Here is a 20305-nt window from a genome sequence, read left to right as displayed (position 1 = left end):
GGAGGAGCTGGAAAGCCTTTCCTTCATGATACAATGCAGCAGAACATGATGGCGTAATCACGTTCACTACGGAGCCCCTGAAGGGCCAAACAAGACGTGTGTGACACCACTGAAGAGCTGAGAAACTGCACTTTACATGAGTCTTAAAGCACATGTGTAGGACTCGCGGTTTAAAAGTTATTTAACATTTTAGAACAAAAGCTTTTTTAAAGTCTCATTCAGCTTCAGATAAACCTTTAAATACATTTTTGTAAAGAAGGCGATCTCTCAATGCTCAGCACTAATAAAACCTGTGTCAGTGGTCACCTGACTATTGCTTCATGACAGACGTGAATAATTGTGAAACAGTCCTTTAAGATTGTCTGACTGGCTTATGTAAACAGTCTCCTGCAGTACAAGACGAGTGATGGAAAATATTTAGATTAAGAAAACCATCCCAGCATACTTCAAGTCAATTTACCACCAGGAAGTGAATGTGACTGGTTCTTCCCAGTAGAGAGATCATGTTAGCAGAAAATCCTGACGTGACCCGAACACAACACGAGAGTACAAACAGTCTGACTGAGTTTAAAAAGTGAAGTGTGCTGAGAGTAAACACGTCCTGAATAAACACCTGAGGAGAGTTAATAAAATGTTTTAATCTGTTTTTCATTCAGATGTTGAACTGAAGAGAAGAAGAGAGAGCGAGAGAGAGAGAGAGAGAGAGAGAGAGAGAGCACCCAGCAACAAACGATGTCTGAAAACTATTATATCAAGCAAAATTCACAGAGACCATTCTGACAGATATTACGATCTCAACGAGATCATTTTTGCGTCACAATTTTGATTTTTACTGAAACAAACAATCACAATCCTGATTTGTTGACATTTGTTGGTCTGAACCAAACAAAGAGACGTCTCTGCAGCGTGACAGTACTTCATTATAAACAAAGGTCTGAAGCAACAAAGTACAAATACTTAGTTACTGTACTCCAGTACATGTTTCAGGTATCTGTACTGTACTTGAGTATCTCTGTGACTTTCCCTCTCTACATCTGAACACAAACATCTGAACTTTCTCCTCCTCACAGCTTCAAAACAGCCTCGTTACTTTAGTTTGATGCATTTGAGGTGAATTATGGATTATTGTTATTTGGCGTCATCGCACGCCGCCTTCCCAACATCACAAGACTGATGTCGACCTATCAGAGCACATCACGCACGGCAGACGCAGCGAGACGAAACAAAGACGTAAGAAGACGTAAACAGACAGAGAGGGAGGCTGGAATGGGGAGAAAAGGCGTGTTAGTGTCTCGTATCTGCAGAGAGTTTCTTATTTTCTCTCTTTGTTGCTGCTCGGGACGCTTTACCAACCCAACATGTGGCTGTTTGACGTCCTGGGAATGAGACTCAACAATCAACTATCTTTGTGGTGCGTTCAAGAACAGCTGGGACAAATCCTGCTGATTCTACCTTTAACTTTAATAGTCTTTGAATTATATTAATATGACGTGAGCTTCAGTTAGCTTCAGAGGGACAGAGGGACCCACACGTGTCCACACACTCCCACACAGAGTTTAAAACCCTGCAGCTTCTCTTCAGTTAGTTAGAATTGAAGAAGCCTCTTGGATGAGAGGTGAAACTGAAACATGTGACTACGATACAGCACTTAAACCTTCAGAGATATACTTTTTACTTTACGTTTTCTTTATTGTAGACGAGTTCTGTAGTTTAAGAAATGCACCAACACGTGTTATTGTGATGGAAATGCAAAGTGTGAATACCTAATAAGCATAAACAGCCCAGAACATGAATGAATGCTCATTTATGCCTGTTAACAATCTTGACAGGCTAGTTTAGACTTTTCAGGCCGTGTTCCCGTCGTTATCACACTCAGATATGTTTTGCTGCTCCAGACAGATTTCTTGCAAAACTTTACAATCAGAATTAATCTTGAGTTTTCTGGGAATGCTCCTCTTCTGAACAGCCTACTTTATGTATATTCAGTGACGACCCCGTGCTCAGTGACCGCACCAGGAGAGCTTTTAGACAGATTGTTTCAGCAGGTTTAACTCGCGGTTCTCCCCCCTGAGCCTCCATCAATAAAACAATGGTTAGCTGTAATCCACGAAGCACCAGCATCCACTGAAGATCAGGATATCCTCAGCTGCTCCCTCTCCAACCCACACGTTCTCACTCAGATATGACGCGTCGCTTTGTTAGATTGTACAATAACTTACACTCATCTTGTTTACTGTCTGCGCCTACTATACAAATGTATGTATCTATTTATTCATCCACCCCCTCTTTCTTTTTCTTTTTGTTTTCTTTGACACTGGTGGCTTTAACACAGTTTTGCGTCACATGTTTTTCGTATGCACAAGAATCTTCTTACTTATATATCATAATAGTTTAACAAAACGTTGCTGACCCCTGAACGATCAGCTGAAAAACAATCAACAACTATTAGTGATTTTTCAACATTAAAACAACACTGAATACTCTCTGATTCCAGTCTCTCGTGATGCCACCTTGTGATGAGCATTCGACACTTTCTTTTATGAGTGACGAATCAATTAATCATATACATTCGGGTGTTGAGGAAACTCAGCAGGTCGAATGCAGTTATCAAACATAATCTTCAGTTATTGCACAGAAAACAAACAGAGGAGGAATCAGCTGCTCACAAACGAGCTTCATGCCTGCAGGAGTTTGTTTGTCTCTTACCTGAATGGGCTCTTGAGTCAGTCTCATGGGTCCTACACATTCTTCTGTAGCTGAAACCTGCAAACAACAGAGGACACTTTTACAAACAGAGCACAGAAAACACTCAAAACAACAAGCTGGGAACACTTCTTACCATTTTACCGTTCATGTCCAGAAGCATATTGGCATATTGCTTTTTTTTTCTTGCACAAACTGTTTATGTTGCAGTTTAAATCGTTTTCCTCTCTCCTCTCTTTCAGCTTTAAAAAAGTCCTGAGAACAATAATTTCTTCAGTGAAAAACAGCGATCCCCCCTCCTACGCTGCAGAAAGATATTTACATGCAGTCTAAGCAGCACAGAGTGAACCTGCCTGCTGTAAACATCTTTAGAGGGTATTAGCAGCCAGTCACAGATTGAACACACAGGTTTACTTGCATAATCTGGCTGCAGGAGCATCACACTCTGTGCTGTTTATGTGTGTGTGTGCAGGCTTCTTAACCCCATGCGTCACTCTGGTGTGAATAAGCAACTCAGCTACATGTGCATCCTCTGAGCGTATGCGTACACACACATGCTTACACCACACGGTGAATCAGCGCTGCACACACATTAACTCTGTGTGTGTCACACCCGAGATTTTAACCATCAGGTATCTGGTTATTTTTGAGCAAATTCTGAGTCACTTCTCCTCGTCGAACGATGTGGTTTTTTTTTGTTCATAAACACACTCATAACCGACAGGGGGGATGTTTCCAGATTAACGTCTCTATCCAGCTGAAGATGAATAATCCATGAGGTGTCCACAAAAACAGAGCGGGGAGATAAAGGAAGAGGGAGGAGGAGGGGATTTCACTTAATTCTGCTAAAGGCACGAGCTCCGTAACACTGCATGCCACGCACAAACTGCTGCATGACTAAAGTAGTGAGGTGGACGAGAGCCGGTGACTCAGGCGAACATCAATAATATTTGTTGGTGATAATTAGACTTACAGGTGGACACACCACAAGCCACAACTACACTCACACAACCGCCAACGTCATCAAGAGGTTTTATTGCTGCACCTGAAGAAATGTTTGTGTTTAACATGAATGAAGAAACTGATCGAGAGATACGATAAAATAAATGTGGGGAACACTTTATGTTCAGGTCTTTGGCCTTTATAACTGAAGTGTTAATAATAGTGTTTACAGACGTTTAAGAAATAAAAGTCTTTTGAGTTTCTGATAATTGTTATTAAAAGCAGTACAAACACATTTATTGAGTTTATCTAACTTAGATTTTATGCCATTGTGAAACCTTTACTAACTTTTATTGTTGCTTAATACATACCATGGGTGTCGTGATATCGCAATATTCATGATAACCCTGATATTAAAAATGATATGACGTGATATCGGTTTAGAGGCAACAAAGCCTGCAAAGTGAGTGACCCAGTATATGATATTTGTACTCAAACAGTTTTGGTTCCTTTAATCAACCGAACTATAAACCAGAGAAGTTTATGATCAGAAAACACTTTCATTTTTTTGCAACAGGTATTTTTAACAGTTTTGAGTGAATGATTTGACAAATGACGTCCTGCTGATAATCTGCTGATCCTTTAAACAGGTTTGTGTGTGGAGGATGACTCTTTGTACTGTATGTTCTCATTAAATTGAAATTATGTTTATAAAGTCGCTCTGAGAGTGTTGAAGAAGCCAAATATACAGTCTGTTGATCTAAGTAATCCTCACAGCTGTTTGTCTCGGACCACAAGGAGTTTCCCGGACCTCTGAGTGTCAGTTTCATGTCATCAGCCATCTTGCTGAAGTCTAACGGGAAAGTCTAACGGGGCAAAGACACGAGGTCAGTCAGGTAAGAGACGACCTAAGTACACAAATAAGTTAGTCAGAAAGCTGAGGAGCATCTGGTGGTTCAGTGTCGAAGGCAGAAGACTCGTGAGACAAAAGGAAAGTTGTCTAGTGCTCCTGTGATGACAAGAAGCACAACCTCCAAAGATGTCAGGAGGCGCTGAGGGTTGGCTTCATGAGAAAATGAGCAATTCTGTTTTTACTCGAGGACATCGCAGCCAGATGTGAACCAGGACAGGAAGGAAGGAAGAGCTCAGTAATCACAGCTGGAGGGAGATCAGTCCGTGGAGTTCGGAGATGATGGAGGAAGTGTTGGGCGAAGATGTCATAGAGCAACATGGAGTCTTAGAGCAGGTGACTTCATGGAAATACAGGAAGAGGAAACAGGCGAAGGAAGATTTAAGAGTACGCAGACAAGAGTCGGAGAGAGTTAAGAAGATGGACGGGTGAGGAGAAGAAGCTTTGTTGATCCACAACTGAGAGACGTGTGAGGAAAAAGCCGAGAGAGGACAGAAACTAGACGTCAGAGTTTACACTACAGTAAAGATGTGATTTTGAGAGAAGTTATCTTCTTTTATTATCAGTAATCTGAACCTGTATATTTACATTAAAAAAACAAACTTTATTAATCCTGCTGTAAATCTGCACTGTTACAGCAACCGGTCACACAACATACTGCAGGACAAGAGGGAGGAAGAGGACAAATAATAAACTGAAATCTGTAGTCTCTACGATGATAAATATGCCGTACATCGGTCCTGCAAGTTTGATATTGTTTCTCATAAATATCTTAAATCTAATACTTTCATGTTTGTGTATAAAGTACACAAAAGTCATAGTACAGTGAACTTAACTTTGGTGAAAATGAAAGTCACCCATATGAACAGTTCTTGAGTTAAAGGTTTAAAGTTTCTGATATTTAATGAACCCAAGTATCAAAAGTACAAGTAAATTACACATATATTTACATGTACGTGTATACTGGATACTATGGGTCGGCTGATTATTGGATCAGATATTAACTAAATGAAAAATGTACCGTCAAGACTCGCTTCCAGTTGGGAGTAATCGTAGTCTAAGATCTGGATCTACGGTACCCATAAGTTCTGGGGATGCTTGGGGAGCAATAAAATATATGTAACATGATTAAATAATTAGGATACAATAAAATAGTAACTGTATTCTAGTAAAGTTACAGAAATAAAGGAGGTATCAAAGTTACAGATACATCCAGTAAAAAGGGGATTACTAACAGGATTACCACGCACATGTGCACATATGACACTTCTCACACAACAACAAATGAATAACCACATTAAGATTAAATGACGTTCATTGTATTTGCATATGTTTGAAACTGAGATAATCAAGTTTGTTTAACGATATCCTCGCGACAATCTAAAACTATGTGCATCATCTCTGTGATCAGATTTGTTTTGTAAAGCAGCCAATCATCAATATCCAAGTTGTCGTTTTCAGATCGTCAGCGTGCACCTGCCGCCTTCACCTCAAAGTTTCTCTCCTGCTGCAGTAAAGTTTATAAAAACCTCTGACGTAGATTTCAAACTATCTAAATCCTCTCCTGCGTGTGCTGCCGTCACCCCGGACTCATTTCAGCTCAGTCTGCCGTCTCTTTGTCTTTCTTTGTAACGATGGCTTTGAGAGGTGCTGTATAAATAAACCCTAAATTACTCACTCGGGCTCAGGTACATCATGTCATTGCATATATACTGCATACACATTGTTATGATACAGATTAAACAGTGCTTTCATTGTGGAGGGCTGCTCCGGCAGTTTATTCTCCAGAATGCAATGAAGCTAACAAAGTTACAGCGTGTTTAATGTCTTCTTTTGAAGGTGTGTTCACTGTTTACCATGACGGTAGATTAGAAGGATGACAAGTCGGTTTACATTACAGCCGGAGAACAGAAAGGCTTGTTTACACTCGCGGGCCAACGTCTAATCATTCTGGGTGAGTGACAAAGAGGGGAGTGCACCTCTCATCTGGACCTGACCTCGTGTGTGGCTCTTACTTTGAAAATCTTTGACTGTTGAGAGATCAGAAATGAAGCAGTACGACGTCACTGTGGCCTCCAGATCTTCTGATCTTATGCATTATGTCACTTTCTTTCTATCTGACAGGCAGTGAGATGTTATTTATTATGTGTATTCAGAGAAATACCGAGCTGTCATCGCGTCGTATTACTCAGCGTTGTTAACAGCAGGCCTCGCTGTTTACGTGGATCACAGTCCGGTTATCTGCAGTGCTGCCGGCCTTCTGCAGAGCCCGGATGGACCTGAGGTCAGCCTCCGTCTGCTGCACTCATCTTCCTCCAGACTTCTTTCCACAGCATTAAGTCACGATAAGCTCACACTGATCAACTGATACTCTGATGTGGGTTAACTTTATCATGTGAGCATCTTGGCTGCAACCTTAAAATTTGATACGACTCGACCAATAATAGCACAAAGTACAGGCTGTTATTGTGCTCAGAGGCAGGACTCGATTTAATCCCGCCAAGGAGGTTCTGTTCTCACTGCGTCCGCCCGGTAGTTTGTTGGTTTGTTGGCAGGATTTCACAAAAACTACCGAACAGATTTTACACTAAACTCGGATGGAGGATTCGTCTCGATCCAGAACAGACCTCATTAACTTCTGATGTGGATCCAGATTAAAGGGACAGTTTCAGGACTTTTTTCAGATTTTCTTTAACATGGCAAGATTTCGCTTTTCTTTTTACATTTCTATTAATCTGTCAGGGAGTAAAGCATGGACTACCAGAATAAATGTTAAATAAATAAAGCTCAATACGTTTGTGTAGGTTAATGTTTATACTTATTTTAATATATGAGTTTATCATAACCTTTTATTCTTTTAAAACATATTTTATATAGATTTTATTTACATTTTACTGTTGTTATCATTATTATATTTTTGAATCAACTTTTTCATGCAATATTTTATCTTCATCTTTCTTTTTACCATGATTTTATTGCTTGTTTTTATCTTTTATTATTTGAACTATTCATTTTATTGCAGTTGGTGTGTATTTGTTTGTACAGGTCCTATATAAATAAAGTTTGATTGATTTACAGGTTGAATTTTCTATTTCTCTCTTGTCACAATGCTGTGTTTATGCTCTGGTTAGGTTTAGGAACAAAAACCACTTGGTTAGGGTTAGAAAAACATCATGGTCACAGATAGAGATGGTCCGACTTCCCGTGAAAAATAGTAGTTGCCACAAAAAAACCTTTAAATATCATCAGGTCTTATTAAATTCTGACCATTAAAAGTTTGCAGAATTCACTATTAGTTTTTGTTTGATATGAATCCATGGATGTACAGACAACTGTCACTGGATCACTTTGATACTGAATAAAACTTAAAAACATGATGATTCTCAGGCAAGTTCTGCAGCTATAAGAGAAATATCACAAGATAAAAACATCCAGTGGTCAGACAACAAGGCTGTCAGAAGGACGACCGCAATCCGAGTTACACCAGTGGATATCTTTAAGGACACCAGCAGACGTCTCCATCCATGATCGTGGCGACCTGAACAGGTATTTTAATCCAAACAGAGATGTTTTCCTCGAACACTAACAAAGTGGGTTCTGTGCCTAAAAACCTAACCAGAGCATAAGCAGAGGAATAGAAAGTTCAGCCTAAACAAACAGACAGAAACGTTCAGATTCAACATATCTGTGGTTTAGCACAAACGTACTCAGCTAACATTTCTTTCACTCGTAGTTGCTGCATTTTAAAAACTCCCAAAGAAAAGCAGAGTAACACGACTGAGCCTGATGAAAACTCAGACTATGCTCCAGTGAGATAACATGCATGTAAACACACACCTACAGGAACTCCTTTGCATGTAAACAGTTGTCCCTGTCCAACATTCAAACTATTTTCCACTTCACAGCCTGATGACATTCCTGCTCACACACACACACACACACACACCCTCTTACATGGAGCTCAGACTGTGTCCACACTGAGGAGGCTACATCTGAAAATGTAGTTTAACACAATGTGAGTCGGCGCTCAAACGTTAAAACGACGGGAAAACTCTTCCTAGAAGCTGTGCCCTGTTAGGTTGAGGTTGTGTCTGCGCCCACCTCTCACTGAGCAGTGAGAGGTGGTTTTAAAACGATTTTTTAAACGATGCTCACAGAGTAGCCATCAGACATAATTACAATTACAAAAGCTCTTTGTTTTGTTCACATGACAACAGATTTTAATTTATTCACACTGGAGTGTTTTTTAAATTAACTCCTTAAGTGTGAAAAACACAGAGGAGGCAACCGTCCACACAGCCTGTCCTCCAGGAGAAGATACTTGTGTAAAAACAGACTCTGGTAAAAGTAGAAGTACTGATTCAACTTCTTTACTCCAGTTAAAGTAATAGAGTACAGGCTCTGACATGTACTCAGAGTATCACAGTAAAAAGTCTCCCTCTGAAGGACATTTGTCATATTAATATAATTCAAAGACTATTAAAGTTAAAGGTAGAATCAGTCATTTTACAGAACATTACTGGCTAAAAGTTGCAGTAAATTCACAGTAGTGCACTGTAATCATTTTACAGTAATATAGATAAAAACACTAATATGTTATGTATGTGAAAATACATTATTTTGATGTATAATGACATTATGATACTGTAAAAAAGAGCATCTGTAGTTATTGTACATTTACTAAATTATGTACATTTACTGTACTTTTGGAGCAATTTACTGTTTTTTAGGTTAACCCGAACATGTTGCCTGTTCACATGTTAGCTTCTTAGCATCTGTACCTTGTTACCTGGCCTGTTGTTAGCATTTTAATCTGTTAGCATGCTGTTAGCCTTCTGGCATGTTACCATTACAATATTTTTATTGCTCAATCACTGTATGGTGCTGTACTCTGATTACAGTATTTCCTTCTAATGCACCATTTTTTTTTATTTTACAGTAAAAAACAGTTTACAGTCACCTCAGAATGATATTCCAGATAACTACCCATCATGCATTGCAAAAGCTTAAGTACAGTAACAAAGTATTTGCACTTGCGCAACAGGATAAAAAAACACATATTCCAAAAGAGCTGAGCAACATATTCATCCGGCAAAACTCAGATTATAACTGGAAGTGCGATCAGAGCTCCTTCTCCTTTCAAAACATCTTCACTGTCAACAGTTTTTCTTCAGGAGTCCGTCTCTGTTAGTTTATAGTCTCTGTCCTTTGACTACTTGTTGAGATCTGTAAACTTCTTCTCCAGCCACAGATTGTACCATCACACTGCTCTTCTGACCTGCAGCTTCATTCTGTCTTCTCCTCTCTGGGATTTCTTTTGTCGCTGTTCATCATTCTGTTTCTTTTCTCATTAACATCAGTTTGTTTGCAAAAGACAAACAAAGAAAGAAAGACGCTTTCTGCAAAACTGTTGTCAGATGAGAAGAACTGCGATTAGTTTCAGAACATTTTCTTTCCAGAACACAGAACCTGTTTTGTTCACGTTTGCTGAGAAAGCTCTATTTCATGCTCTGTCTGTATGTTCTTACACCCTGCAGCCATCTCTGTACAGGACGCCAGCATCAGCTCCTCACATGCCACCGTCCACACTCCTGCTGCACTGACCAGAGGGCTGAACAGATGACTTGTGTATACTAACATGCACGCACACACACACAAACACGTCAGTGTGATATATACCGCGGCTGATTATGAAGATCCTGCAGGGGAACGGCAGATGGTTTTAATAATAAATGGTATCATTGATCCTCGGAGAGAAAAGAGGAACTGAGGGAAGAGCAGCTGACAAACCAGAGAACACAGCGACTGTGAAACCCTGAGCTAATGACACAAGTCTATTAAAGATCTTAAAGGAGCAGTTCAGCCAAAAATAAAAATTAAATCTGCAAAAATGATATAGTCAGGTGAAGTCTCGTAGTCCACAGAACATTTCTGGAGCTTCACAGTAAAACAGAGTTGCAGCATTCTGCTGAACAACTGAAGCAGCTGGAGACTTGATTTAAAACGGAAAAACAACAACAACAAGCTCCAGATCCCAAACTGATGTGAACAGACGTACCCGCTAACACTGTTAGCTGAGCAGCTACAGTGAAGATTATGGTTTATAAAAGGTGCAAATAACATCAAAGCTTTAAGTGACATGCACTTTTGTTAAAGGTGCTTTTTGTAAGAAAAGTTGGTTTTAGACTCTCAGTCTTTAGAGGTTCTGGGATGGCGGCCGACCCGTCCTACAATCCCAAAGTGTCAGTTTTTGACGAGTTGGGACTGAGAAAATCAACTTTTCTAACAAATAGCACTTTTAAACAAAGTCCAAAAGTATAGTTAACCAAAACTCATACAAAAGGAGAATGGCACTCAGTAGAGCACATACCTCCGCCAAGGCCCAACAAACCCCTTTAATTCAATCAACGCTGATCCAATATTAAACTTGAAGTGAGAAAAAAAAATCCTGGATCCGTCCCTTTATCTGGATCAGCAATGACAGTTAATGGGCCATATTCACACGGCTGCAATTTTCCTTTGACGCTGCACTCAAGGTAGGAAGCTCGGACGATGTCACGCTGCTGTTTTCTAGGTTGAAACTCACAGAAATGTAGAAACGTTTTTACATTTCAGCCCCTCCTGATCAATCAGCAACTAAAGAGATGATGGAGAGTGAAACTGTTCAAAGTAAAACTACATATCTGATAACCTGTTAGCTTACATTAGCATCCAACCACTCCCTGGCTAACATTACTGTTTGAGTACATCCTGAGCGTTTCACAAAAACAACCTCCTTGACGTAATAAAGGTCTGTTTTATTTTGTGAGATCTGATCCAGGCCTGAAAGAGTTACTCTCCTCTGAGGGTCTGCTGACAGGATCATCTGCTGCACCACTTCTTAACCAAACACAGCTACATCCTCTGGGGGTCGATCATAAATATGAAGAAGTATCTGTTCACATGCTCCCTCATGACAAGACATGTACACAACTGCACGATGATCTTTAGACCGATGATCTGATCCCGCAAACAGTCCGAGCCGCTCTCAGTTTTCACATTCGCTTATTGATACGTATAATCTTGGTTTATTAAGATGAGGATGACGATAAGCCATTTTTCAACCATGTTACGTAACATTAAAATGCTGTCGTCCAGCTAATATGTGGCTCTTTGTCCTAAAACACTTTACATACCGTACACTACACTTCACTTATGTAACATGAATGAAACATGGACGTCTTCACCCGACAGCAGTGATATATCAAGATGACATTCACATTCAAAAGGACTGGATCTAAATTAGAGCTGCAACTAACGATTATTATCATTGTGGATTCATCTGTCGATTATTTTCTCCATGTACGATCAGTTGTTTGGTCTATAAAATGTCAGAAAAGGGTGAAAAAAGCTCAAAATGACGTCCTCAAATGTTTTGTTTTGTCCACAACCCAAATATATTTAGTTTAATGTCACAGAGGAGGAAAAATACCAGGACATATTCACATTTAAGAAGCTGGAATCAAAGAACTTAGACTTTCTTTTCTTAAAAAAAAAAAAACTCTAGACAAACTAGAAAACATAGAAAATGGACGCTCCTTATTGCTGCAGAACTTGCTTAAGAATCTTCATGTTTTTAAGTTTTCTTCAGTATCACAGTAATCCAGTGATAGTTGTCTGTACATCCACGAGTACACTGCAAACAGGAAGTGCTAATGGATAATTAATGGAGCTAATTCACCAAAATGTAAACAAATACAGGCTAAAATGTGGCTTAAATTGTAGCCTAAAGCTAACTCCACGTGGGAACTGTAATTGAAGGGTAGTGGATGAGGGCTCAACAGTCAATTTACAACTCATGAGCACATATTACTTTTGCAATAACTGCAATATCAAGGCTGCAACTAAAGATTATTGGCATTGTGGATGATTATTCTGATTAATTGATTAGTTGTTTAGTCTTTAAAATGTTGATAAATGTTTCCCACAGCTCAAGATGTTGTTCTCAAATATCTTGTTTTGTCCCCAACCCAAAGATCTTCAGTTTACTGTCACAAACCAGGAAATATTCACATTTAACAAGCTGACATCAGAGAATTGTGACTTTACTTGAAAAATGACTCAAACCAACTGATCGATTATCAAAACAGTTTGTGATTAATTTGATATTTGACAACCAACTGATTAATCATTTTGAGGAGGAAGAAATACAAAAGTTCCCTCTGGCAGCTTCCTCAGTGGAGGATTTTCTGCTTTTTTCTGTTTTAAATCCTCCAAAACTGAATATCAGGGCTGCAACTATTGATTCTTTACATTGTTGATTAATCTGTTGATTATTTTCTCGATTAAACGTCAGAAAAAGCTGAAAAATGCCAAATCAGTGTTTCCCAAAGCCCAAGATAACATCCTCAAACTCAGATATTCAGTTTAAATTCACAGAAGAGGAAAGAAAATATAAAATATTCACATGTTCGAAGCTGCAATCACAGAATTTTGACCTTTATTCTTAAAAATTAAAAACTGATTAATCATTTATTAGAACAGTTGGTGATTAATTTAATAAACTAATCGATTAATCGCTGATTAAGCTACATTATCGTGTGTAACAAACAATTTTCCTGCTTATACAACAGAGGAGGCGTCAGAGTGAACTTACATAAAGAGCAACTGTAACTCATCGAGCGCTGGGACAGTTTTGACCTCCTCACCTCCTTCATGAGGCCGTATGGTCCAAATGTGAGCTACAACAGAAGCTTGTTCACAGACTCACAAACAGAATACTGATCAATATGAGCAAATATAAAGTGCATCTAATTGATTAGTTCTTATGTAACGAGGCAAAGACAGCGAGCCTCAAAGAGTCCACAGTCAGAAGATCATCTGAGGTTTGAGCCTCACAGTTTATGGCCCTGACAGCTCTGCTTTTATAATGTTTAATGTATAATAATTATATTTATAATGCAAAATAAAGATCAACTATGATGCTTCTAGTTTCCTGAGGTCTTTATTCAGCACAGGAGACGACGAGCATCAACAACACGACCAGAAAACTGCTTAAATACAAGTAAAAGTTCTGCATCCAAAATGTTACAGAAGTCACTTATCAGCCAGATATCGGCGAACTGAGGTAAAAGTACTCACTACTACTGTGCACCCGTTCAGGAAGTCAGTACTTTACACATCTTAATATATGAATACTGATAAACTGACGTATACACAACTTTTGTAATGTTGTTGAAGGTCAAGTCGGTGATCATTGTAACGACTTTAAATTATTTATAAATTATTAATAATAAATTAATATCTTATCTTACCCTTTAAAGTGTTTAACAGAGCGCGGTGAGAAGTAATAAAGTACTTCTAAAGTATATCAGATACTGTAAAGTAAAGAACTTTTTACAATACTTCAGATACATTAAATACAATTTGCTGATAACACTTCAAATGCAGGACTTTAACTTGTAGTGGAGTATTTGAACAGTGTGGTATTAGTACTTTTACTTCAGTAAAGGATCTGAATACTTTATCCACACAGTACAGCAACAACCTGAGTACAGAGGTGGATGATTTATTGAAGTATCGACACCACGATGATATTTAAATACAAGTAAAAGTAATTTATCAGCAAAATGTACTAATATATAAAAAGTAATAGTACTCACTGTGCATTCATTCAGAAGGCCAGTACTTTATACAGTATATAAAGTACTGCATATTTAATTATTATGACTGATATGTATGAGAGATCATTTTAATGACTTTATGTTTAATACAACACATATTTTATCAGATGATATCGTGGGTGCAAGTACATTTACTCCATTACTGCCAACACACAACACACTTTATACTGTTTTACTTTGTTTTACATGTGGCGGACCCTGCCACCTTTCTAGCTTCACACAGTGTTCTGGGACCTTATTGTCCCCTGAGAGCAGCTGGTTTATTCACTGATGGAGACAATAGTTTGTGTCATCACCTCATTAATATTATAGTTTTGGATTAAAACGACACATTGCTCCTTTAATAAAAGACTGATTGTGTCACATCACCTGTAAACACATGAACACAGAGGAGGAAGAGGCTCGGGCCTCCTCTGCTCACAAACAAACAAACAAACAAACAAACAAACAAACAAACAAACAGACAGATGGGCCTCCTCACGTGCGGTGCGCTCTCACTACCCTCTGCTGAGGATGAAGATGAGGATGAGGATGAGGATGGTGCTGATGAGCCTCTACACACTGTTACCTTGACGCTGGTGTGGCTGGTCTGCGTCTCGGCCTCGATGCGGACGTGTCCCCCGCTGTTCTCCTTCCGATCCCGGCACGAGTTGTTGCGGGAGTGTCGGTTCTGGTAGGTGATGACGGAGGGGATGGTCTCCGCCGCGTCGGTCTTGATGAAGAGCCCGTGCAGCGTGGCCGCGGTGCCCTGAGAGATGGTGGTGGTCTGGTGGGGCGAGTTGGACTCGTCCGAGTCTCGGCAGTAGATCACCCCGCTCTGAGAGACGTGGATACTGGGAGCGCAGCCCATTCCTCAGCGGAGCCGGAGCCGGAGCCGGAGCCGGGGCGCAGAGGAGAATCGCTCGGGTACCAGCGTCCTGTCGGCCGCAGCTGCCTGCACACAGCCGGCGGGTTTCTCCTCCGCACACCTCCGTCTGAGCACATGAAGGGACGCGGGGAGGCGTCTTTAATTCACGCTGAGATCATATCCAGCACAGAAAAAGCTGTCGGAGGCTCTGATGTTCGGCTTCCTGACGGCCTGTACCACCCGCTGGACGAGATGAAGCTCTGGACTGAACCACCTGGCTGCTCCTCATCACCTCCTCCTTCACATCCGGATCCGTCTCTCCTCTCTGTCCTCTGTCCTCCTCTGAGACATCATGCTCCTCTTTATGAAATCTCCTGTCTCCACTCCAGTTTATTCTGCTGGTCGATGATTGGCTGCGGTCCATCCCTCTCTCTCTCTCCCTCGCTCTCTCTCAGTGTCTCTCTCTCTCTCTCTCTCATCCCTCCATTATGACCCTTCTGGTCTCCCCGGGGCCTCCTCGGCTCTCCCCGGGGCCTCCTCCTGACTCCAGGGGTTATTTAAAGCCTCTCTGCCCCTGAATGAGACACGATGCTGTCAGGAGTAGCGGAGGCTTGATGGAGATCCACCTCCCACCTCCTCTTTCTGCTCCTATTAATAGATTTCGTGATAAAGACTCTCAGAGATCATCCCGTCTGTGATGGTTCAGGCCGACCTCTGACCGCGGACATCAGCACAAACATCATCAACTAACGCTGCTTTTCCACCAAAATCAGCGGGTCTACATGGGTTTTTTAAAGACCCCATTCCCACTTCCTGCAGACAAGGCAGCCCGTCTGTGACGTGTGTCTGAAGCGTTGCGTTGGCTCTGACCCGGGTGCAGTGGCGGCTGGTGATCAAAATTTCTTTGGGTGGAAAGCACAGAAAGCAAATCAATAACGACCGAATAGGTTCGATTGTCAGCGACTCAGAAAACAACAGAACCATTGAAGCTGGGTGAACCGGACCTTCGTCGTTGGCTAGCAGTTTGGTTCGGTTCGGTCTGGTTAAATTGCTACACTATTACTGAAACTCCAGTTACAAACAAACCTACGTGAAGTTATCATGACCCGCTGCATCAAAGTCCTGTGACCCAACTGTCCAACCCGTCCTCCCCCCGATGAGCTGACTACGTCCCCTCACTTCCTCCTTTGCAGCCACAATAACAACTACGTCCACTAGAGGTCGCCGCCTAACAACAAACATGAATATGGATCATAACAGAGAGCAGAGGTCACCAGAACCCAAACCGCCATGGTTAAATGCTAAACCTTTGTCTGGTAGTGAAGGACAAGAGATAAATAATGTTTTGATCCTGTTTGAATCACACAGATGATGTTTGTCGTTAGTGAAGTCGTCTCCTAACTTAAACATTGTAGAGCTGCTCCTGTATATCAGCAGCTCACAGAACTGAACCAGAAACAGAACTGCAGTTGTCAATATGAGCAGATTTATTGTGATGTTCATCTTTTTTACGAGCTTTTCTGAGCCCAGTCGGCTCCATGTTGGTGTTGAGTGAGACGATGTAGCTCACTGAGCAGTTTAACACAAAACTACCTGAGATTTTACTTTAATTACAACAAACTGAGACTTCATTGACATCATCTGTGTGATTCATGACACAATTCAAACAGGATCAAACATTTATTTGTCTCCGTCGACTACTGAACACATTCTTTCCATAATAAGGTCCCATGAGGTCGAGTTGTTTTTCTGATGAGACGTGATGGTCCAAAAGTAAAGATATGCTGCTAAATGTCATAAATGACAAAAACAATATTCACATCCTCAGCACTCCGACATGAGCAATAGTTTTTATTTTATGACATTGATTAAATATATTAAAGTTTTTCAAGGCTAGTATGAGCTGAGTTTCTCACTGACATCGTCCACACAGCAGAATAAAACCTCCCTCTGCTCCCTTTAAGGCTCAGCTGTCATTTCACACGTGCTCTGTAGCTTCATCTGTGTCAGCTCGCTTTGTTTGTATTCAATTCTCCTGCTGCAAATCAACCTGCACCGACTGAAGACTGGAGGTGATCTCTCAGTCTTTGTTCAGTCTTCGTCCAGTGTTTCTCCTGCCTCCAAACTGAGGCTGCTGTCAGGCCTCACGCAGTCACACCGAGCTCATCCATTACTTTCAGTTTCATAAATCAGCCCTTTAAGTGTCGTCCAACAAGTGATAGTGCAAAAATATAATATATATTATTGAGAGAAGGAAACTATGATAACGGTACAGAAATAGTCAGTGTTCTCGCTGATGGTCTCGTTTGCTTATAAAATTAAACTGAGACAGTTTCATAAACTGTTAAAAAGTCTTTACAATGTTTTCCTTAAACATTTAATCAATAATCAAGTTGGTGATCAATGCATGGATCTTTACTATTTTCCACAGATTAAACAATTAATCAATTAGTGAAGAATGACCTGGCAGATGGTTGGATAATGAAAATAACTGTTTGTCCTCTCGTGTCATTAACAAATCTGTTTCTGTCAACGTCAGTCGCAAAAACTCAAAAATATTTAGATCAAGTTGATCTCCTGTCAAACAATCTGCAACACCTCAGTATATCTTCTATGATCCAGGATCAATTTGACTGAACAGCTTTCCTTGCACACGTACTAAAACATACAGCGACATGTAGACACACAGACGGAGCAGTAATAAATAAAACAAGAATGAAAATAAAATGAAATAACAGAGTTCAGTAGAACAAAGCACTCTGTAGGAAATATAAGATGTTAATAAATTGTTGGATTGCGGAATAATAAAATAAAAAAACAGTAAAATCAATAAAAACATCTACAGAGAGGGAATAAAAGAGGTCAAGTCTCTGTGCGTCTGTCCTGCGATCGTAGAAAAGATTTGAACAAGGCTGTAATATTGTAAATATTATTATTAAATTCTGAGTTTGAATTTCTTCTACAAAACTACGTAGTGCTCCTTTAATCAAAATGTTCTGCCGTCAGTCACAGATCTGATTTATTCGACTGTAAACAAACACAACAGATGCTTTTCAACCTGCAGTGATGAAGGAAGTATTTAGACGCTAAAGTACTATAAAAATACTCCACTACAGTACAAGAAAAATTGAAGTATTATCAGCAATTTGTACTTAAAGTATGAGAAGTAAAAGTACTGCTACAAGTAGTAAAAATAGGAAAAAACTTGAGTACAATGAGATTTGTACCTTAAGTAAATAGTATTTGAGTAAATGTACTCTGCATCTGATGATATATGTGTTATATTAAAGGAGCATTCTGTAGTTTTGGGGCAGAAATGTTAATGAGAAGAGAAAGAGCTTCACTTTACTGTAAAGCTATAAACCCTGGCTGTAAACAGAGTAAACAAACAAACAGCAGACAAACACAGTTCAGAGCAGCCGGTGATCTTAGCGCAGCATTTAGCAGCTAAAGAGACAGACATCCCCTTCGGAGGTGGTGGAGACCAAAAACAGAGCTAAAAGTGAGAGAATATAGATGCTAATGTTGCTCTCTAACTGCTGACATCAGCCACATACTGTCTCTACACACTGTTAACAGGTTTAATCTTCTGCACTGATGATTCTTTTGTTACAGTGTTTTGTTTTCTTACTTCCTCTTTTGTGTTTTTTTCAGTTCATCCCTTCGTCCTGTTCCCGCCATTTTCTCTCTTCAACTGTGTTTCGTTTGTTAATTAGTCGTCTGCATTTAAGACTGTTTTTCAGTTCTCTTCTGTTCGGTTCTGTTCTGTTCTGTTCCTCGTGTTCCCAGTCAGGGCCGTAGCCAGGATTTTAGAAACACTGAGGTCACTGGAGAACATTTTGAAGACTAAAGTATAAATCTATGCATTTCTCTGCATTTTGACAGGACCGATAATCATTTAGGAAATAATATCAGTGCCAGCAAATAGATGAAAACTGGACTCAAGTTCTGACAGAAGAAGAAAAGTAACAAAAATGGCTGATTTAACTTAAATTTATTCAACTTATTTAAACTTATATTTATGCTAAGAAGAACTTAAGCAAATGAAGTAATTTTACTGTTAAGAAACAATAAAATGGTTCATAAAACATTTATTTAGTAATTATAAAGGTTAAAAACATCAACATCATTTATTAAACATTTATAAAGTATTATGAACATCAACTGCAACTTTTCAATAAATAATTGCTAATAAATCATTTATAAAGCATTTCAGTGCTTGTTAACAGTTTTTTAATATAGCTTTTAATTATATATAATTGTTTATTTTAAAGATATGACAGATAGTGTTACCATATATATATATATATATATATGCATTTTGGATTTTTGCTCAGCGTGTTAGTGAAGCTCACTTCTTGTTCCACCTGCCGACCTTTTTGTGTCTTGTGTTTGTGTCCCTCTTTGTTTATACTTTAACATAAATAATTCATCATGACGTCGGTGAACATCTTTGTGTTTCACTAACAAACCGTCACATGTTCATCATTTTCTACCCTGTCGACCAAAGCTTTGACCTTTCATGCTAAATACTGATCTAAGAGACATTAATATATGATTTATTAAACATGTAGACTTTAACTTGTGATATATCAAGTACATTTTACTAATAATACTTCTGTACTTTTACTAAAGGAACTTTATCAACGCAGGAATCTCACCTCTCGTCCTACTTCAGTCTGAAACCACGATTACAAACTGTCCTCGACTCTTGAACGTAACTTTGTTTTGTTGTCAATCATTTTGTGTATTTGTTGTTTCGAGTGAGAGCGTGCCCTCCACGAGGCTTGAGATTAGAATAAAGGGTTAAATGAATGAATGTTTGAATAATAACTAAAATAATAAATACTTTTACTTGAGTAAAGGATGTAAATACTTCTGTCAGCTGTGGCTTTAAGTCTGAGCAGTTGTCTCTGTGGTTATTTGTATCAGATGATCTCCTGCAGTGCGCCCCCTGGTGGCAGCCTCACACACCTCCTCATCAGCAGCACCTCATGTATTTATTGATTAACCATGTGGTAGTTGTACACATTATACCTCATGTCATTCATTAATACCTTCCAGATACTTTCTTCAAGAGTTCATACAGAGGAAAGTTTTCACTTTTCTTTAAATACGTGTCAGTCTAATGAGCTCATCGTGTAAAGAAAATAAAATATAATAATTTATATTAAACATAATTAATTAATGGGAATTTCATCGTTAATTAAACTTTAATAAATTGTTAAACTATTAAGCTGT

At 39.5% G+C, this 20305-nt stretch overlaps 1 protein-coding gene across 1 annotated transcript in view; it reads right to left on the bottom strand.

Moving 5' to 3' along the window:
* Window positions 1–2866, bottom strand: part of pde8b (phosphodiesterase 8B) — a 34951-nt gene extending 32085 nt beyond the window's left edge. The window contains exons 1-2 of the mRNA XM_073477576.1: window positions 2840–2866; window positions 2707–2763 (exon numbers count right to left, since the gene is read on the bottom strand). Coding sequence (XP_073333677.1) covers window positions 2707–2763; window positions 2840–2866 — 84 coding nt within the window. The remainder of the gene's footprint in view (window positions 1–2706; window positions 2764–2839) is intronic.
* Window positions 2867–20305: the final 17439 nt, after the last annotated feature.

The sequence above is a fragment of the Pagrus major genome, chromosome 12 (genome assembly GCF_040436345.1).
Source record: "Pagrus major chromosome 12, Pma_NU_1.0".
NCBI classification, from domain to species: domain Eukaryota; kingdom Metazoa; phylum Chordata; class Actinopteri; order Spariformes; family Sparidae; genus Pagrus; species Pagrus major.
Note: the sequence above shows the minus strand (reverse complement) of the source record. Positions and strands in the feature narration are given on the sequence as shown.